General features: G+C 42.9%; 1 protein-coding gene across 1 annotated transcript in view; it reads right to left on the bottom strand.

Annotated features, from left to right (window-relative positions):
- Positions 1 to 21,343, bottom strand: part of C2CD2 (C2 calcium dependent domain containing 2) — a 137,977-nt gene that overhangs the window by 27,180 nt on the left and 89,454 nt on the right. The window contains exons 7-10 of the mRNA XM_030203814.1: positions 20,376 to 20,484; positions 17,654 to 17,718; positions 4,518 to 4,636; positions 2,727 to 2,895 (exon numbers count right to left, since the gene is read on the bottom strand). Of these exons, the coding sequence (XP_030059674.1) occupies positions 2,727 to 2,895; positions 4,518 to 4,636; positions 17,654 to 17,718; positions 20,376 to 20,484 (462 nt within the window). The remainder of the gene's footprint in view (positions 1 to 2,726; positions 2,896 to 4,517; positions 4,637 to 17,653; positions 17,719 to 20,375; positions 20,485 to 21,343) is intronic.

Raw genomic sequence — 21,343 nt, 5'->3', positions numbered from 1 at the left:
GTCAATGTCTTTGTGCCAATGTGTTGTTGCATTTAACAAATGGTATACCTATTCTTTAATTAACTTGGAGTGCTGCTTTGGAGTATGTTCACTTGTAGATCTGTGCCTTGGAGGTTTACTTTAGGGCTGTTCATGAAGACCTCTTTGGATATCTCTTGCTCCTTATGCCTTTCTACAATCAATGTTGGACTTTGAATGCCACTATGCAATGGAATGAATTCTCCCTCACTAGAGGGAGGCTTCCTCCTTTCAGGCTGAGCCTCTTGATTTAGGCTGGCATCACTAGATAATCAGCTAGCCTGCTTCATTGGCTTCTAGCTGTAGGAGACATCTCACAACCATCATAGCAGTTGTCTTGATCACATGAAGGAACCAAGCAAATAAATACAATTAGCCACAAAGTCCATTTTTCTGTCACTAGACAGGCACTTTCTGAACCCAGATATTTCAACAGAATCTGTAAAAAGGAGGGAGGAAAAATTAAACTCAATGGTTAGGGACTTTTGTTTCTTTGCAGCAAAACTAAAAATACTAAAAATAGAAAACCCCCCACAATAAACCAAGGGGTAAAGAGAACTAGAACGTTCTATTGGTACATTGGAAATGAAAAAATAACTGGATACTAGCATAAGGGTACAAAAGTACAGGAACTTCTATGCACACTAAGAAAGCTTTTCTATTTATTTTTCCCAAGTTCAGAGAGAGCTATTCTGATTCAGCGTGATCAGGATGATATCACCTGCTTATGTAGCTAATTCATCCTGCTTGTCAACGAAGAATATAGAAGTACTGAAAAGCCTTCTGGAGAAGCAATGGTAAAAACTGTGACAACTCAACAAACCTGGGATCTGCACCCTCTATTCGCTGGAGATTATGCAGAGGCAACACTGACCACACGTAGGGAATGAGGGGCAGATGGGAAGACACTACTTCCTGCATTTATGGCCCATGATTGCTATATTTTGGAAGGAGCCCTGTATCATGGCCCCCAGCAGTGATGACACTAAATTGAGAGTGGGGTAGTGGGGAAGAAAGTGTTTGTAGAATCAAGAAATAAAAATCCATGAGTAATTGGCAAATGAAGGCTCATGGTGCCAGGATTCCAGTTCTGGTTTCAATTAAGCTGGAGGATCAGAGGACCAGGAAGAAACTGCAGGATCCACAAGAGGCAGCCTGAACACAGATGGCCCTCAGTGGTGGAAATTGGGCAGTGTTGCCCATAAAGCTGGCTGATTCATAGAGCTCAGTCTGCCCACAAATCGTGGTAACAACCAGCTAGTCAGATCGCTAAAGGCAACCTAGAACATTGTAAGTACCATCCACTGTAGTGCTGTTGTGAACACAGGTAAGGGTGATCTGTCCAGGCTGTGACCAGAATAAATCCTGCTGACCACCATGCAGCTCTACAAAAGGGGTGAGAATCAGCAGTGCAACAGGTTGATGTGAAAATGGAAACAAAGACAAATGACAGGGTTGTTAGAGAGGATAAACAGAGATAAATGTGAAAAACTAATGATTCAGGCAGGTGAGAAATAAGTAGACAGGAACCATACGAGGCTCCCCACAAACCAGCCCTGCATGATCTCTTCCCCTACCTCTTTGACCTCAATCTCTCCAATTTGAGTATTTATTTATTGCATTTGTATCCCACATTTTCCCACCTCTTTGCAGGCTCAATGTGGCTTACAATACATCATGAATAGTGGAAATATATGAGAAAATAGACATTTAGTATTGCAAAAAATCTTGGGTAAACATGATAATGATAAAGCATGATAGTAGTATAACAAGCAAGTATCGTAAGGCAGTACTGGATATATGTGTGGGAGTTCACATTTGTTGATCTTTGTGGTATGCCTTATTAAAGAGATGGGTCTTCAATAGTTTGCGGAAGTTAGTTAGTTCATAGATCATTTTTAAGTTGCGCGGCAGCGTGTTGCTGAATTGTGTGCTCAAGTAGGAAAAGGTTGATGCATGCGTTAGTTTATATTTTAGACCTTTGCAGTTGGGGAAGTGAAGATTAAGGAATGTGCGGGATGTTTTTTTAGCGTTCCTGGGTGGTAAGTCTATCAGGTCTGACATGTAGGCTGGGGCATCTCCATGAATGATTTTGTGAACTAGGGTACATATTTTGAACGTGATGCGTTCTTTGAGTGGGAGCCAGTGTAGCTTTTCTCGTAGGGGTTTAGCACTTTCATATTTTGTTTTGCCGAATATGAGTCTAGCTGCAGTGTTCTGGGCTGTCTGAAGTTTCTTGATTATTTGCTCTTTGCAGTCAGCATAGAGTGGGTTGCAATAGTCTAGATGGCTGAGTACCATTGATTGTACCAGGTTGCGGAAGACGGTCCTTGGGAAGAAAGGTCTTACTCTTTTTAATTTCCACATTGAGTGGAACATCATCTTGGTTGTGCTTTTCGCATGATTTTCAAGTGTTAAGTGACGATCAATGGTAACTCCAAGAATTTTTAGGGTGTCTGAAATTGGAAGATTCAGTTTTGGTGTGTGTTAATGGTGATGAATTTGTTTGTGTTATGCGACCTTTTCAATACTCCCATAAAACTTGTCCCTGACTTGACTCCAGCCCCATGTGCAGAATATCCCCAATGCTTTGGTGTTGCTTTGCCTGATCACAGTATCATATGTACTATCCCAGACTTCTGCCTCTAACCCTAAACTTGTATGTAGCATTCCCATGACCTCAACTACCTGAGTAGCATGTTTCTCACCTGAGCCCAGCGACACTTTCCCATTGGATCGAGGTTTTGATTTCACAGCTGTGACAGTGGTGACTACAGTCCCACATGGCATCACCGTCCGATCCATCTCCACTTTCCTGGCAGGCAACGGGGTGGAGATCTGTCGTAACCTCAAATCACTGGGTTCTACAAAAGAGAACTAAAGAGAGGACAAAGTCAAATCTGGGCTAAAACCCAACCCAACCTCCCACCCCAAGGCCCATCTGCAGCTCCTCAATTATGACCTACATAAATCTCTAAAGCAAATCAAAATCCAACCCCAGTCCAACAAACCCAACCCAGATGTAGCCCTAATTAAAGCTGAAATTAAAATCCAAACCCATACCCAGCTCCAATCCTTTTACTGCTGGCCTATGGAAATGCCAGAGGCAGCGTAACAATGTTTTGGCTGGAGGAACCAAACAAATTAAGCTTCGGTCCTGCCCCTAAACCCTTTAGTTGCTGCTATTGTTTGGGCAATATATTGTTGGGCCATGGCCTCTGTGGCCCACTCCATTCTAGTACCTATGCCAGGAACAAGCCTCAACTGTCAATCCCTAATACTGGGTAAATCAATAAAAGATTCCATACTCTCCAATGAAATGGTAATAATAACTTTGCACCACCGAAAATTCGATGTTTTAAATATTTTAAAGAAGGGAAAACAAGGAGAGTTCAGTATAGGCTGATCCTTCAGCCGAGCTGGTTTGTTAGTGAGACTAGCCATAAAAACGGCTCACTATCATGCTCTATACATCATTAATTCTCCTGGACCTTGAAACCCTTCAAATTTGTAGAGCTTATTATAATAACAAACAGCAGTTCTTTTTCAAATGTACTGGTGCCTGCCATTTTGAATTATATTTTGGCATGTCTTTTCTACAAACATTTTTGGACTGATTTGTTCTTAGAGTTCCCTTTGTTGTTTTTTGTAGTGACTTTCACTAAAATTTTCCACACTTTAATTTTTGATATATCACATATTTGTGTGTTATTATAATAAGCACTAAAAATTTGAAGGGTTTCAAAGTCCAGGAGAATTAATGATGTATAGAGCATGATAGGGAGCATGAAAGATCACCCTATACTGAACTCTCCTTGTGTTTCCCTTCTTTAAAATATTGAAAACATCACATTTTCGGTGGTACAAAGTCATTATTAGCATTTCATTGGAGAGTGTGGAATCTTTTATTGATATACCCAGTATTAGGGATTGACTGTTTATTCAGTTGTAGTTTCGGTTTGTCTCTCCCTTGAGGGATTTCTTTAGGATAGGGACAAGCCTCAGGCACAGGATACATCATCTCTGGGTTTTGATTTTTTTTTTTAACTTGCACATTATTGTTACCACTGATAAGCTCCTGTTCTCAGCTTTCTACAGTTTAATAAGACTAAGGCCACGTTTCCAAAGACTCTTAACCACATTCAGGGACCACCCAGAGGCTCAACAGAAAAGCATCAACAAATATCCACTAAGTTATCCTCACAGCATTCATTTTCTTTTCAGTTAGAACAGGATTGATACTACATACACCCCAAGGTCTAACCCTTTCCCTTGATATAGCACTCCAGTGTAGTATGCTACTATTGTCTCATGTTAGATATTTGCCAAGTTGCTTCCACTTCTGCTGGAGACTACAGTCCTGTCCTAGTTTTCCAGTCCTTATTTTCAACAAAGATTGTAGGGGCCAGAGTGGAAGTCAAGAAGCTCAGAGCTGGACTGTGGTCCCCAGCTGAAGGGGCACTGGGCTGAAGCACATTATTCTCACCACAGTACTCTACCTCTGCTGTGAGAGATCCAGGCGATGTGCCACTGTTGCTGCTGAGTGCAAAGCTCTGCTGCCCCGAAGGCTGCTTTCGAAATAAATCTATAGGCACAGTCGCACAAGCCAAAAACATATCTGCAGTAAAAAAAATTTTTTAAAGTCATGAAATCAGATACTAGGGTAACATTAAATAGTTTCACCTGAGCCAGCAATGGCAATGGGTCCCTTTTCTGCTGAAAGCTACCCTTTGGCTATGAGGGTTTTCTGAAGTGAGCTTTAACACAGTTGGACAGTCTATACGATGAAACAGAATTTGCCAGGTTTTAGAAATGTATCTAGGAAGATGATGAGTATTGTGGTGATGTGTGTGGAATCCATGTACTAGTTATCCTATATTATTGTATTTTAGCCCCATCTCAACGTCAGCTTTCCAGCTCCTGGAAACGTGCTTTACCCCAGAACTTCCACCACCAACATCCCTTCCCTGGAATATAACTTCTCTCTGCAAGTTCCCCTTCTTTCCTTAAGGGGCCCTTTTACGAAGTCGCGTAAGCGCCTACGTGTGCCCAACATGCGTCAATTCCGAGTTACCGCCCAGCTACTGCGTGGCCCAGGCAGTAATTTCATTTTTTACGCATGTCCACTACGCTTGTCAGAAAATATTTTTATTTTCTGGCGCGTGGGCGGTAACCGGCATTCGAACATGCGTTGACCATTACTGCCCGGTTAACATGTGAGACCTTACCGCTAAGTCAATGGCTGGCGGTAAGGTCTCAGACCCAAAATGGACGCGCGCCAATTTTCATTTTGCCGCACATCCATTTTTGGCCCCCCCCCCCAAAAGGCGTTTATTGCAGGTGAACTGAAAAATGATTCTGCATGCGGCCAAAACACGCGCCTACACTACCGCAGGCCATTTTTCAGCGCACCTTAGTAAAAGGACCCCTCAGTCTATCCTTAATGTACCCACATAGCTATACAGGCAGCAACTAAATCTTGTCAACTATCTAGATAATACTGGCACTCAATGCTGTAGATGTATATTTAGCACCTTTGCTTCTATGCACAGTGGCACTGAATACATGTTAAATACTGCAGCTGGAATTAAAAGAACACTGACCACAGTCTTTGTTTATTAACCTGTGAATGTCTATGAAAGATAGGAGAATGGCTGGGTCGCCAATGTTGTAACCCTGTCACAGTTGGCACCACTACTAATTCAGCCACTTTTTATACCTGCAGTGCCCATGAGGAAATGGGTTTATATTAAAGATGGAGAAATTACTGATGCTGGGATGGGAATGGATGTGTTGTAAATTCTAACAAGAGACTACAGCCAGTGAGTCTTCTGAATGCACAAGACTCATCAATTCCAGTTGTTCATGCTTACACTTACCCATGTAATTTTTACATGTAAGTTTTGAAATTAGTTAAAAACTGAATTATATATTCACACATTTACAAACATATTTGGTGAGGTTAGGGTGAGAAAACAATGATTAGAACTGCCCTGGCTAGCTACATAAGTACATACATGTTGCCATACTCCATCAAGCCCAGTATCATGTTTCCAACAGTGGTCTATCCAGGTTACAAGTACCTGGCAAGATCCAAAAACAGTACAATACATTTTATGCTGCTTATCCTAGAAATAAGCAGTGGATTTTCCCAAGTCCATTTTAATAATGGCTTACAGACTTTTCTTTTAGGAAGTCATCCTAAACTTTGTAAACCCCGCTAAGCTAACTGCTTTTACCACATTCTCTGGTAATGAATTCCAGAGTTTAATTACACATTGAGTGAAGAAATATTTTCTCTGATTTGTTTTAAATTTATTATTTTGTAGCTTCATTGCGTGCCCCCTAGTCCTAGTATTTTTGGAAAGAGTAAACAAGTGATTGACGTCTACCCGTTCCACTCCACTCAGTATTTTATATACCTCTATCATATCTACCCTCAGCCATCTTTTCTCCAAGCAGAAGAGACCAAGCCATTTCAGCCTTTCCTCATAGGGAAGTTGTCCCATCCCATTTATCATTTTCTTTGCCCTTCTCTGTTCTTTTTCTAATTCCACTATATCTTTTTTGAGATGCAGTGACCAGAATTGCACACAGTATTCAAGGTATGACAGATGCAGAGGGTTTTCTGTGCCTAATGTTTACATGAGAGACCCCTTGACCACATGGGTTGCACAGCGAACCAAATTGTTCCCTAGTAGGAAGTATCACCACCTCACTTCTATTATGTATACACAAGGTTTTATCCTGGGGCAGGAGTATCTGGCATTTGTTAGGTAGGCTTCTGCTTTGCTACCTAGAGGAAACAGATTTGGAGCAGGCACTGCGTACGGGAATGGGGAGAGGAGGGAAAAGTAGAATTTACACGGCCCTACTTGCCCAGCGAACACCAGTGAGTTTTTATATTGCTATATGGGAAATCAAGTTAGCAGAAACCTGGGAGTTTAAAGACTGGACTAACATGTTTACTTATTTGTTTAAAATTTTAGTGGCTAGAACCATGATTGAAAATGGATATACATTTTTTTTACCAATGGTACTACACTCTGGTTCGTCCCAAGTTCTATAAAAATAACATGGATAGATGTTGGCAAAATTGTGGGGAAAGGGGCACCTTATATCATATATGGAGGAATTGCCCCTTAGTGTAAAGATTTTGGTCAGCAGTACGTGGAATTTTGAACTCTATCTTGTGGGCATCATATCCCCTTAGCCCAGAGAGGTGTTTACGCCACCACAAAGTGGATGGAACGTCTAAGGAGGCTCATAAGCTGGCAAGTCATCTTTTCACAGTTGAAAGATTTTGGAAACAAATACAAACTCCACCATTGGAGATGGTTATCTTGAAATTGGACTATATCCCTGGGTTTCTATATAGTGCGACTTAAGTTGTGCGCACAAATCTAGTCATATTCTGTAAATTGAGCTGAAGAGTTGGGATGCATGGTGTTTATAATAGCAACGCACTGTAATTGGTTTCTTACTGAAAATTTCATAAATAAAGTTGGGGGAAAAAAAGAATGATTAGAACTTATAAGCAGCTCCACAGAAATAATTCTCTACATTCATATCTTCTTCAAGACCACTTCACCAGAGTAAATGAAAGGCTTATTTCTAGGGCTGCATTTCTATTAAAATTTTTAATCGCAATTGATCACGTGATTAAAAGCAGGGCATAGCCAGCAATCTATTGGGGGGGGGGGGGGGGTGAACTGGGGGGCACACATTTCCTCCCCCTCCTTTAGGTATCATACCTTTTCTGGTGGGGATGCTGAAGCCCCACCAGTTGAAGAAATCCACTGCCAAAGCGGCCCCCTTCCTCCTTGTACTACCTCAGGAATGAGGAAGTCAGTGATGTGCCTCCAGCAGCCACTCTCCGAGCATGCCTGGTTGATGCACGAACTTGGGAAGTGCAAGCATCGCGCATTCCCCTCCCACAGTACCTTTTTAAACAAAGTCTTCAGCCTCTCTCCTCTCCCTTTCACTCCCAGACCTGACTGCGGGTCTCCTTCCTTCCCCCCCACCACACCCGCACCCCCCTCAGTACCTTTTGAAACAGTAAGTCTTCGGCCCTGAAGGCCAGCAGCAGCCATACCGAAAGGCTGCCTACGGTCTACATCAAGCCTTTCCCTGTGACCTGGCCCACCCCTTCTGATGTAACTTCCTGTTTGCCGTTTTGGCGGTGGATGTCTTTAACTGATGGGGCTTTGGCATCCCCACCAGCAAAAGGTATGACACCTAATGGAGGGGGAGGAAATGTGTGCCCTCCTCAAGTCCACCCCTGTGCCCCCTCCCCCCCAGTGGCCTGCAGGGCCGAAAACATGATGTTGCAAAAGGTACTGCGGGGGGGGGGGGGGGGGCAGAGGGGAGCCGCAGTGTGAGGGAAAGCCGCAGCAAAGTTCAGGAGAGGAGGGAGGGAGTGATGCCAGACAGCACATGATTTAAAAAATGTAATCACGATTAATAATAATTACAATTCATAATTAATGTGTTAACCAAGATTAACGTGCATCTCTACTTATTTCCCAAACCCTTTAATATGGACATCAGGTTTTGGAACTAAGCCCTTCAACTGCTGGTCTTGTGATCTGCAAGCAGCCCTCTGGCCTCCCTTCAAGGTGACTCTCTTGATAATTTGCTTTCCATTAGCAGGTGGAGATAGAGAACTGAAAACAAGATGAGATATATCTCTTTGCATTCAGTCCAGCTCCTCAGTACTTATGTAAACAAGCAGTAAGAGGAAACTCAGAACAAACACAACAACCTTAAACAACTTGCTAACCTAACATTAGCCAGATGAGCAAGCATGTGTGGACCTCTCATATCTCTGGACAAAATGTAAAGAATAAGATATATATAGGAAGCACCATGCAAGGCGACAGTTGTTATTAGACACATTACTTCACACCGACAACATCTCAGAAACTTCGGGCGGGCCTCTGCAATAGTGGGAAGGACTAATGTAAAGAAAGTTATCAGGTAAGACCTAATTTCTCCTTCCATTATATAGCTTCCCACTATTCCAGAACCTGAAAGCAATCCCTAGAGTGGGTAGGATCCTCACGCTACTGCCCTGAGGACTGAAACCCCCAAATTGTCTTCCGAGTGTGCTGCAACATCCACCCTGAAGTGCTTGGGAAAGGTATGCAGCGTTGACCATGTTGCTGCCTTGCAAACATCCGCTAGAGATAGTAAGGTAGTCTCCACCCAGGATGTCTCTGTACGACTCATAGAATGAGCCAGCAAGGGCTGAGGAGCCTGCTTACCCACAAGCAAATAAGTTGACGCGATACTCTCCTTCAGCCATCTAGTAATTGTGGGCTTGGAAGCCATGAGACCAAGCCTTTGTTTACCAAAAAGCACAAACAGTTTGTCCGATTGCAAAATTCATTCACGATGTCCAGATATCTAATGAGGACACTATGCACATCAAGAAGATTCGAGGAAGAATACTGAGCCTCTTCGTCCTCTCTGCGCAAGGATGGAAGCATGCGCAGATTGGTTGAGATGACATGCTGATACCACTTTCAGAAGAAAGGAAAGAACCATGCACAGGGAGACTCCCGCCTCCAAAAAGCGGAGAGAGGGATCCCGACAAGAGAGAGCCTGAAGCTCTGAAACCCTATGTGCCAATGCAATAGCCACCAAGAATGTTGTCTTTAGTGTAAGATCTTTCAAGGAAACCTTCCGGAGTGGCTCAAAAGGCGACTTCTGAAGAACCCCAAGGGCTAAATTAAGGTTCCATATGAACAAGGCATATGAAAGGGAGGATGCAAGAATCGAATGATGTCCAGGTAAGCTGCAAGAGATGTCTTCTCTAGATGGCCCCTGAAACAATCTACTACTACTACTACTACTTATCATTTCTATAGCGCTACTAGACGTACGCAGCGCTGTACACTTGAACATGAAGAGACAGTCCCTGCTCGACAGAGCTTACAATCTAATTAGGACAGACAAACAAGAGATAAGGGAATATTAAAGTGAGGATGATAAAATAAGGGTTCTGAACAAGTGAATAAGGGTTAGGAGTTAAAAGCAGCATCAAAAAGGTGGGCTTTTACCTTAGATTTGAAGACGGCCATAGATGGAGCTTGACGTACCGGCTCAGGAAGTCTATTCCAGGCATATGGTGCAGCAAGATAAAAGGAACGGAGTCTGGAGTTAGAGGTGGAGGAGAAGGGTGCAGATAAGAGAGATTTACCTAGTGAACAGAGTTCCCGGGAAGGAATGTAGGGAGAGATGAGAGTGGAGAGGTATTGAGGAGCTGCAGAGTGAATTCACTTATAAGTCAATAAGAGGAGTTTGAACTGTATGCGGAAATGGATAGGAAGCCAGTGAAGTGACTTGAGGAGAGGGCTAATATGAGCATAACGACACTGGCGGAATATTAGTCGTGCAGCAGAATTTTGAACAGATTAAAGAGGAGAGAGATGGCTAAGTGGGAGACCTGTGAGAAGCAAGTTGCAATAGTTTAAGCGAGAGGTGATAAGGGTGTGGATGAGGGTACTGGTAGTGTGCTCAGAAAGGAAAGGGCGAATTTTGGTGATATTATAGAGAAAGAAATGACAGGTTTTTGCAGTCTGCTCAATATGTGCAGAGAAGGAGAGGGAGGAGTCGAAGATGACACCAAGGTTACGAGCTGATGAGACAGGAAGGATAAGAGTCATCCATAGAAACAGAGAATGGGGGAAGAGGAGAGGTTGGTTTAGGGGGAAAGATAAGAAGCTCAGTCATGGTCATGTTTAGTTTCAGATAGTGCTGAGACATCCAGGGAGCAATGTCAGACAGGCAAGCTGATACTTTGGTCTGGATTTCGGCGGAGATTTCTGGTGTGGAGAGGTAGATCTGGGAGTCATCAGCATAAAGATGATACTGAAAACCATGGGATGAGATCAGAGTACCAAGGGAAGAAGTAAAGATGGAGAAAAGAAGAGGTCCCAGGACAGATCCCTGAGGTACACCAACTGACAGTGGGATAGAAGTAGAGGAGGATCCAATAGATTATACACTAAAGGTACACTGGGAGAGATAAGAAGAAAACCAGGAAAGCAAAGAGCCCTGAAATCCAAGTGAGGACAACGTATTAAGGAGTAGGCTGTGATCAACAGTGTCAAAAGCAGCAGATAGATTGAGAAGGATAAGGATAGAATAGAGAGCTTTGGATCTGGCTAGGAACGATCATTGGAGACTTTAGCAAGCACTGTTTCAGTTGAATGAAGGAAGCAAAAGCCTGATTACAGTGGATCAAGAATAGCTTGAGATGAAAGAAAGTCGAGGCAACGGTGGTGAACAGCACGTTCAAGTATCTTGGACAGGAAAGGGAGGAGGGAGATGGGGCGATAGTTTGAAGGACAGGTAGGGTCCAATGAAGGTTTTTAAAGGAGTGGTGTGACTACGGCATGTTTGAAGGCATCAGGAACAGTCAAAGTGGAAAGTGAAAGATTGAGGATATGACAGATAAAAGGGATGATACTAGGAGAGATAGTGTTAAGTAGATGGGTGGGAAGAGGATCAGAGTAGCAGGTAGTTAGTTTCGAGGAGGAAAGAAGATGTGTAGTTTCCTCTTCAGTGATTTCAGAAAAGGAGGAAAGGAGGCAGGGGTTGGAGGGTTGAGAGAATGGACTAAGGGAAAGAGAGGTGGAGGTGACCTGGATGAGAATTCAAGTTTAATCTTGTGAACCTTATCATGAAAGTACTCAGCCAGAGTCTGGGGAGAAAGTGAAGGGGGAGTTGGAGGTGAAGGCACTTTGAGTAGAGAGTTCAGTGTGGCAAAGAGACGTTGAGGGTTTGAGCCAAGATAAATTGTCAACCGGATGTAATAGCCCTGTTTGGCAAGTAAAAGAGCAGACTGGAAGGAGGTCAGCAAGAATTTGAAATGTATGAAGTCAGCATGGGCACGGGATTTCAGCCAAAGGTGTTCGGCAGAGCAGGCACAGGAATGTACGTAGCGGATTCTAGACGTCAGGCAAGGCTGGGGTTTGGTACGTTTTACAGAACGGGGAATAGGAGGAGCGAGAGTATCCAGAGCAGAGGAGAGAATAGTATTATAGGAAGAGACAGCCTCATTGACAGACTTGGATAACATAGTGGTAGAGAAGAGATTTTAAACACTGGAGGACAGAGTAGAAGGGTCAATAGCCTGAAGATTCCTAAATGTATTGGTTAAGATTGGACGGGACTGGGGAGGAGGGTGTTTAAGTGTGAAAGTTATCAGATGATGGTCAGAGAGGGGAAGAGTTGAGGCACAGAAACTGGACAGTGAGTAGTTTGAGAAGAGGATAAGATCAAGACAGTTGCCATTCTGGTGAGTGAGGGCAGTGGAGCACAGTTGAAAACTGAAAAAGGATGTTAAAGCAAGAAACTGGGAAGCATAAGAGTCAGAGGGATCATTAGCATGAATGTTAAAGTCCCCAAGAATGAGTCCAAAGTCGCAACCTGAAACTTTAGAGAACCCAATGCCAATCCTTTCTGAAGACATGCCTGAGAAACACTAGGATGTGCATGATCTGAGCAAAGAAGGGAAAAAGTCCATGTTCAGAACACCTGCCCTCAAACGTTCTCCACATCCTTGCACGTGCCATGGATGTAGAATGTTTCTGAGCCTGAAGCAAAGTAACAATGACTGAATCGGAATAACCTTTTGTCTCAACTGAGCCCTTTCAATGGCCAAGCTGTAAAACCAAAGGGGCACTGATCCCCCATGAGCACCAAACCTTGCTTCATTAGGCCGTGTACCTGCAGAAGACAGGGTTAGGGTTAGGGCATCCGCAGCCAAACTAGGGCTACGAGAATTATTCGACCCTGGTTCAAAGGGATCCTTTTCAACATGAGGCCTACCAAGTGCAAAGGAAGGAAGACACAGTAGATGTGTATCCAGCCAGGGCTGCAGTAGGGCATCGATCCCCATTGAGCCAAGTTCTTTCCAATGGCTGAAGAACTTGGGCACTTTGGTATTTCTTTTCATCGCCATCAAGTCCAGAAGCGCAGAACCCTATCAGTTCAATATCAGCTGAAAACCCTGGATGGACAGTTCCCATTCTCCAGGTCCAAGGACTGCCTACTGAGAAAGTTCACCTCCAAATTCAAGGACCCAGCGATGTGAGCTGCCGACAAGCATAGGATCTTTCTTCACCCAACTCATGAGGGAGGTTGCCTCCACTGCCATCGGATGGCTGTGGTTCCTGTCCTGCTTGTTGATATAAGCCACTGCCATTGTATTGTCAGAGAGAACTCGGACCAGGGCCCCCGCCAGAAAGAGAGCAAAATCTCATAAGACATTCCTCACTGTCCTGATCTCCAAGCAAATTATCGAGCATAGACTTCTGTTCCGTTAAGGTGCTCTGTGCCAGATGGAAGCTGTAATGAGTTCCCCAACCCGATTTGCTGGTGTCCATTGTCACCATCTCCCACTGTGTTATCAGAAAGAGAGCTCTTGACGGTCAAATTTCTGGGTGAGGACCACCACTGCATACTTCGTCTGGCAACCAGTATCCAAGGAAGATGAAGGTCATATTTCTGTGACACTGGAGACCAGTGGCTGAGAAGACACTCCTGTAATGGTCGCATATAAGCTCTTACCCAAGGCACCACTTCCATCGCCGCTGTCACTGACCTGCAAAGCTGGAAGTAGTCCCAGACCCTAGGCCTGCCTTGACTGAGGAGAAGAGAATCTGTTGAACCAGCTTCAACCTCCTGCATTCCGTAAGGAAGATCCTCTCCCTTGCTGTGTCAAATAGAAAACCCAGATACTAAAGCATCCGTGATGGAGTTAGTCTGCTCTTCTTGAAACTGATCACTCAACCCAATGACTGCAGAAGATGGACAACTTTGTCGCGGCCACACTGTCTGAACAGGATGATGCATGAATGAACCAGACGTCGAGATACCGGTAAATTCTGATCCCCTGGTGCCGAAGGAAGGCCACTGCCACCACCATCATAACCTTAGTAAACGTTCTTGGTGCCATGATGAGACCAAAGGAAAAAGCCCTAAACTGGAAGTAATGGCCCAGCACTGCACATTGTAGAAACCTTTCCTGCTTGAACCGAGGCTATGACTGCTTTTAGTGTTTCCATGTGAACATGGGACACTTGGAGGCAGCGGTTTAGACCATTGAGCTCTTAGACCAAAAGACTTAGACCAAAAGACTTAGACCAAATGTGCCTTCCTTCTTTTGGACAATGAAGTAGATGGAGTATCTGCTTTGTGCCTGTTTGGCCTGGGGAACTGGAACAATGCCTGGAGAGCCAGCAATGAATCTACAGTGGCCTGACCCTCCACTGCCTTGGTTCCTTTTCAACAAGGAGACTTCAAGGAGCGACCAGGCAGGAGAACTCCAACTTGTAACCTTCTGTAAGAATATCCAGAACCCAATGATCTAAGTGATTTTGGCCCACACCTCCAAAAACTCCTGAAGACATCCTCCCACCAGAGGAAGAGTGGACCAGCATTACTGCAAAGCTCGGGAAGCATTGAGAGATCTGACTGAGAGGAAGACTTCCTATCTGTATGAAAGGAAGATTGGTCAGAAGTCCCATTTTCAGACAAGCCATATAGTTGATGACTAGGCCATTACTATCTGCTGTCTTGAAATTGAGATTGAGAGCCCCCTGAAGACAGAAGACCAGAGACTTTCCGCTTATCCTCCGGTAAAAGCTGTGGCTTAGTTTCTCTCAGTTCTTTCACCAAGTTACTGAGCTCCAAATAGCCATTTGCCCCAAAAGGGCAGTTTAACTAGATGATGACTTTGACGCTGCATCTGCTGCCCAATGCCAACGTGCCGTGACAGCCAAAGTCATAGTGTGGGCCGTAACCTGTCATAAATGGCATCCGCCAAGTAGGTCAACCCCGCTTGCAGATGAGCATTATGGTGCCCATCTTGTATTGCAGACTGCTGATGCCACTTCAGGCATGCTTTAGCTATGAATGAGCTGCATACTGTTGCTTGAAGGCCAAAAGAGGCCATTTAAAAGGCTTGTTTCAGCGAGCCTTCTAGCTTCCTATCCTGTAGGTCAATTAGGGCAATGCTCCCTTCAAACGGCAAGGTGGTCTTACATAAATACATAAGTGTTGCCATACTGGGACAGACCAAAGGTCCATCAAGCCCATAATCCTGTTTCCAACAGTGGCCAATCTAGGTCACAAATATCTGGCAAGATCCCAAAAAAGTACAAAACATTTTATACTGCTTATCCCAGAAATAGTGGATTTTCTCCAAGTCCATTTAATAATGGTTTATGGACTTTTCCTTTAGGAAGCTGGCCAAACCTTTTTAAAGCTCAGCTAATCTAACCGCCTTTACCACATTCTCTGGTAACGAATTCCAGAGTTTAATTACACGTTGAGTGAAGAAAGCTTTTCTCCGATTAATTTCAAATTTACTACACTGTAGCTTTATCGCATGCTCCCTAGTCCTAGTATTTTTGGAAAGTGTAAACAGACGCTTCACTTCTACCCATTCAACTCCACTCATTATTTTATAGACTTTTATCATATCTCCCCTCAGCCTCCTTTTCTCCAAGCTGAAGAACCCTAGCTGCTTTAGCCTTTCCTCATAGGAAAGCTGTCCCACCCCCCTTTATCATTTTCATCGCCCTTCTCTGCACGTTTTCTAATTCCACTACATAGTAACATAGTAGATGACGGCAGAAAAAAGACCTGCATGGTCCATCCAGTCTGCAGTATATCTTTTTTGAGATGTGGTGACCAGAACTGAACACAATATTCGAGGTGCGGTCGCAACATAGAGGTATACAAAGGCATTATAACATCTTCATTTTTGTTTTTCATTCCTTTCCTAATAATACCTAACATTCTATTTTCTTAGCCACAGCAGAACACTGGGCAGAAGGTTTCAACGTATCATCAATGACGACACCTAGATCCCTTTCTTGGTCTGTGACACCTAACTTGGAACCTTGCATGACGTAGCTATAATTCGGGCTCCTCTTTCCCACATGCATCACTTTGTACTTGCTCACATTAAACGTCATCTGCCATTTAGACACCCAGTCTCACAGTCTCGTAAGGTCCTCTTGTAATTTTTCACAATCCTCCCCCGATTTAACAACTCTGAATAAGCGATTTAACAACTCTGAATAACTTTGTGTCATCAGCAAATTTAATTACCTCACTAGATACTCCCATCTCTAGGTCATTTATAAATATGTTAAAAAGCAGCGGTCCCAGCACAGACCCCTGGGGAACCCCACTAATTACCCTTTTCCATTGAGAATACTGACTATTTAACCCTACTCTCTGTTTTCTATCTTTTAACCAGTTTTTAATCCACAATAGGACACTACCTGCTATCCCATGTCACTCCAATTTCCTCTGGAGTCTTTCATAAGGTACTTTGTCAAACGCCTTCTGAAAATCCAGATACACAATAACAACTGGTTCACCTTTATCCACGTTTGTTCACCCCTTCAAAGAAATGTAGTAGATTGGTGAGGCAAGATTTTTCTTCACTAAATCCATGTTGACTTTCTCTCATTAATCCATGCTTTTGAATATGCTCTGTAATTTTGTTCTTTATAATAGTCTCTACTATTTTACCCGTCACTGATGTCAGACTCACCGGTCTCTAATTTCCCACATTTCCTCTGGAACCTTTTTTAAAAATTGGTGTTACCTTGGCCACCCTCCAATCTTCCGGTACCATGCTTGATTTTAAGGATAAATTACATATTTTTTTTTTGTTACATTTGTACCCTGCACTTTCCCACTCATGGCAGGCTCTGTGCGGCAGGCAATGGAGGGTTAAGTGACTTGCCCAGAGTCACAAGGAGCTGCCTGTGCCAGGAATTGAACTCAGATCCTCAGTTCCCCAGGACCAAAGTCCACCACCCTAACCACTCCTCCACTATTACTAACAATAGCTCTGCAAGTTCATTTTTCAGTTCTTAGATACCGCTGTAACCAGGAAGTCCACCCAAGCTGCAGTTTCTCTTTCTTTTCCGGAATGAATGAGTAGAGGCAAGCCATGGCTCTTCCCACTCTTGGCCCCACGTCCGGTGAGACCCATTCTGCTGTAATCAGGTCTTGAATGTCTGGATGCATTGGGAAGGCCTTAGAAAGACTTGTAAGCCCACTCATGATTCATGAAGATGTAACTCTTGATGCCGAGAGCTCCACAGGAAATAGGGAAGAAGTGAAGGCAGGGAAGAAGTAAATTTGTAGGGCACCACAGACAGGGATTCTGAAAACCTCCAGATATGTCTGTGCAGACTCAAGCCACCCGCAAAGCTGAACTGAGGACCAATTGACCAAGAACAAATCATTTGAGCCAGAGGCTGAAAAGTGTGTCCAGTCACCTGATGGAGATAGAAATAAAGAGGAGCTGGACTGAATGCCAAGAGAGATACGTATCAGCTTAGTTTTCAGATATTTGAAAACTAAGCTGAGACATATCTCTGGTTGATGGACACAACTATCGCATAGGTTCTGGAATAGTGGGAAGCTACATAATGGAAAGGCAGTTACAAAAATCCCAATAAATGAAATAAAATATATAATTAGTGGCACTGCAGTCTATTAGCAGCTCCTAGACCAGTTCCCCTCTCCAGGAATCAGTGACCCTGTAGTCTATAAACTGCTGTCTATACTCTGACTCTGCAGTGTGAATACTTACTCTCAGAGATGTTTCCAGCTTCGACAATATGCAGTGTTAACTCCCTGGATTTGGCATTTAATTCACTGTGGAAGCAACAGATAGTCTTAGTATTGTCACATCTCTATCATAATCATCATCGTCTTAAGGGAGTAACCCCTCTGTGCAGTATTTCAAAACAGCCGCATTAATATGTCTTTTATATTCTTTCTAACCTAATGGAAGTTGGAATGAATTATGCAGAAGGGGTTCAAAATGTCTGTCTATTTGGGGACAAAATAACTCTGAAAATTTAACATAATGGGATGAAACTTGGCATGGGGTAAAAACAGTAAAAAGGCACATTACGTTTTAAAACAGGCAAGATCAGAGCAGGGGGCTTCCTGAGAATTAAGCCCTTCCAAAAATAGTCCAATGCATTTCTATGGGAGAAGTAGTTTCAGGTTCTGCAGCAGAGCAACTTACATGCAACTACAGCAAGCGTCAGCAGTAAATCCAAAAGACTGAGATCATACTCCATATACCTTGAGCTTAGGAGTGAGGTTCATTACTTTCATGAAACGTGTAAAAGATCTTTATTCTTCTCCATGTTATTTTAAATTTAAATTTTTATTTCTTATATTGTATGACTCCTTGTGTTCACTGCGGTGTGCAAAGATCACACACAATTATAAAATAAACATAATAAATACACGTTTGTTTAATACAGTGTTGGTGACTGACATACAGGAAGATAAGGAGATTGGCCCACAGTCACTTGGGATCCATGGCACAGCTGGGATTTACAGTGAATTGCAGGTAATAAACAGAAATATTAACAGAACAAAAAAAGACAATAAGATGGTACCTTTTTTACTGGACTAACTTAAAACATTTTTTGATTAGCTTTCAAGGGCAATACATTCTTCCTCAGGTCAGAAATGAGCAAATGACAAATATCATGAAACATAAAAGCATTCCAATTAGAGTCTCACAGGGAACGATGGGGGGGGGGGGGGGGGGAGGGTTTAGAAACAGGGAGTGATGGATGGGTGATTAGAGGTGACAAAGCAGTATAATGTTATGGTTTATAATGTGATTGGAAACTCAGATCTTTGTTAAGTCCTTTCAGATGGGCATAAAAATAGTTCAATTTAACTTCAAAGGCCTTACGCTCCTGGATTGTTTTAAAATTTCCTTTAGTATTCTCACCATAAAGTCATTGATGCAGTGCTCTGGTCTTGCAAAATGCTTCCCCACAGAAGTGTCACGCTGGTTAGTTTTGCAGTGTTTAATGTAGTGCTTGTGTAAGTTGATACTTGTCTTAAGCATCAGTCCCAACATAGCATTCTTGTTCACATTTTTTGTATTGAATGATACATACTGCATTTGAAAAATTCCAGGACCTTCTGACTAGCAGCTTACTTGTTATAACCATTAGACCTCCTGATGTGATAGCTCTGGGGACACTGGTAAAAAGCATTCTATGGCTTATCCCTCCTCACCACTATTGAACTGCCACGGAAATGCTGAAAACATTAGGAAATCACTTTAACTATGGACCATAGTTAAAGTGATTTCCTAATGTTTTCAGCATTTGGTCCACAATATCTTTATAGTGGGGGTAAGATCACAAATTAGAATGACCCAAAGTCATAAACAAGCACAAGAAATCCACAAAAGTGGAGGAACACCAGAATCTAACGAGAGAACACAGACAAACGGTAGGAGTGGGAGACTGATAATGGCTCTTCAAATTCAAAACAAGGGACATAAAGGGTTCGAAGAATCAATCTTTATTGATAATTGTGGAATATATCCAATGACTCAATGGATATATTCCTCACCTATCAATAAAGACTGTGATCCTTGATGTCCCTTATTTTGAATTTGAAGAGACATTATCTGTCTCCCACTCCTACCTTTCGTCCAACACCGTAATCAACTCATATAGCAACTGTTTGCAATACACAGACTGATGATAAATTAATTTTTAAGACTTCAGTAGTGACTTGTTTCACATAGGGTCAATTGCCCTATGATTCACCAACCTCGTCATCAGTCTGTAGTTTTTTTAGCATTTATATTTTAATTAACACTTGATAACTTGTCAATACTTTTTTTTTACAATTCTATTTTACAATTTGATTTTTTTTTAAATGTAGAATGGCAAAACTTCAAGTATCGAGATAAGTTTTGCCATTCTACATTTAAAAATATATAATTGCAAAACAGAATTGTAAAAAGAAATATTGGACAAGTTATCAAGAGTTAATTAAATATAAAATGCTTAAAAAACTACAGACTGATGACAAGGTTAGTGAATTATAGGGCAACTGACCCTATGTGAAACAAGTCACCACTGAGGTCTTAAAAATTAATTTATCAACAATATATATATATATTTTTTTTTTTGGGGGGGGGGGGTTGCTGGGTTCTTGAAGCCTGGATTGGCCGCTATCGGAGACAGGATGCTGGGCTTGATGGACCATTGGCCTTTTCCCAGTATGGCGGTGCTTATGTATTACATAAAAAACAGTTTCTTTTACAAAGCCATGCTAGTGATTCCTGTGCAGCAATTGCGAGGAAGCCTATAGGAACTGAATGGACTTCCTCTCATTTGTCACGCAGAAATCGCTGGCACAGCTTTGTGAAAGAAGCCCTTAGTTGCTAAATGAGTTGATTATGGTGTTGGGTCATTCTAACTTGAAAACATTACGAAAGGCAGTGCAGAAAACATCCAGAAATAATACTGACTACTTACAAGGAGAATTCCTCCTCCCAGGAGGGGGTCAGAGGGTTCTTCGCTGCTGTAGTGATGAATTTCTGGACAGGCTCATTAAGCTGGGCTACACACAGGGGACTAATGCTTCCTGGAAAGGAAAGGGAGGAGAGAAAACACAAAAGGAAAAGCTCATCTAACAGTCAAGCTCTGAAAGAGGGCTGGAGGAGGAAATCCACAGACCTTCATTTGCCTGAACCCCCTCCTCTCTGGACCAGCAGACTTCAAACCCTGGGTTTCAGCAAGTATCATCGAAGAACAGGGCTAACGGAAGTCCCAGGGACCACAAGCAGGCTGGATTTCAGGATAGCTTTACTGAGTATTCATGAGTCAGAAAACCAGATTTATTTACACCTGTTGGTTCATCTGAAAATCAAATTTGTTTGAGGGTATCTAAGAATGGATCTGAAAGTCACTGTTGTAGACTATTTGCTACTCCCTCCTAATCCAGAGGCTGAAAGTACTGACCCTGCAGCTCAGACCTCCGCAGCAGCAATTATTGCTCTGGATTCTTTATCCTTCATGGTTTTCTTGCCAAAATATCCCATGGACACAGATCTACAAAGCATGTAACATTGGTACATACAGACATTAAGAAAGAAAACCTGCCGTGTGCGCTTGTGCACGAGTTTGTGCTGTGGCAATTTTTTCAGAAATTGTAACATGGTTCTTTCACCTTTTGCAGAAGCAAAACACAGAATAGGGCGGTGGATGACAAACCCCAACCAGCCCTTCCTGCTATAATACTGCAGGACTTGTGTGTTTCTCTTGGGCTTTCTTGATTCATCTCCTGCATTACAGATTTCTCCATGCATCCACCAAACTTTCTTATGGTGAAATAACTTCCTTGTATCAGGCCTCATTTGCTTTGACTCTAGAAGCCAGCAGCTGAACGCCTTTGGCCTCCCCACAAACCCAGTTGTGCCCATCATAGTTTCAGAGAAGAGGCA

Source organism: Microcaecilia unicolor, chromosome 5 (genome assembly GCF_901765095.1).
Source record: "Microcaecilia unicolor chromosome 5, aMicUni1.1, whole genome shotgun sequence".
Taxonomy (NCBI): Eukaryota; Metazoa; Chordata; class Amphibia; order Gymnophiona; family Siphonopidae; genus Microcaecilia; species Microcaecilia unicolor.
The sequence above is the reverse complement of the archived record's forward strand: the minus strand, read 5'-3'. Positions and strand labels throughout refer to the sequence as shown.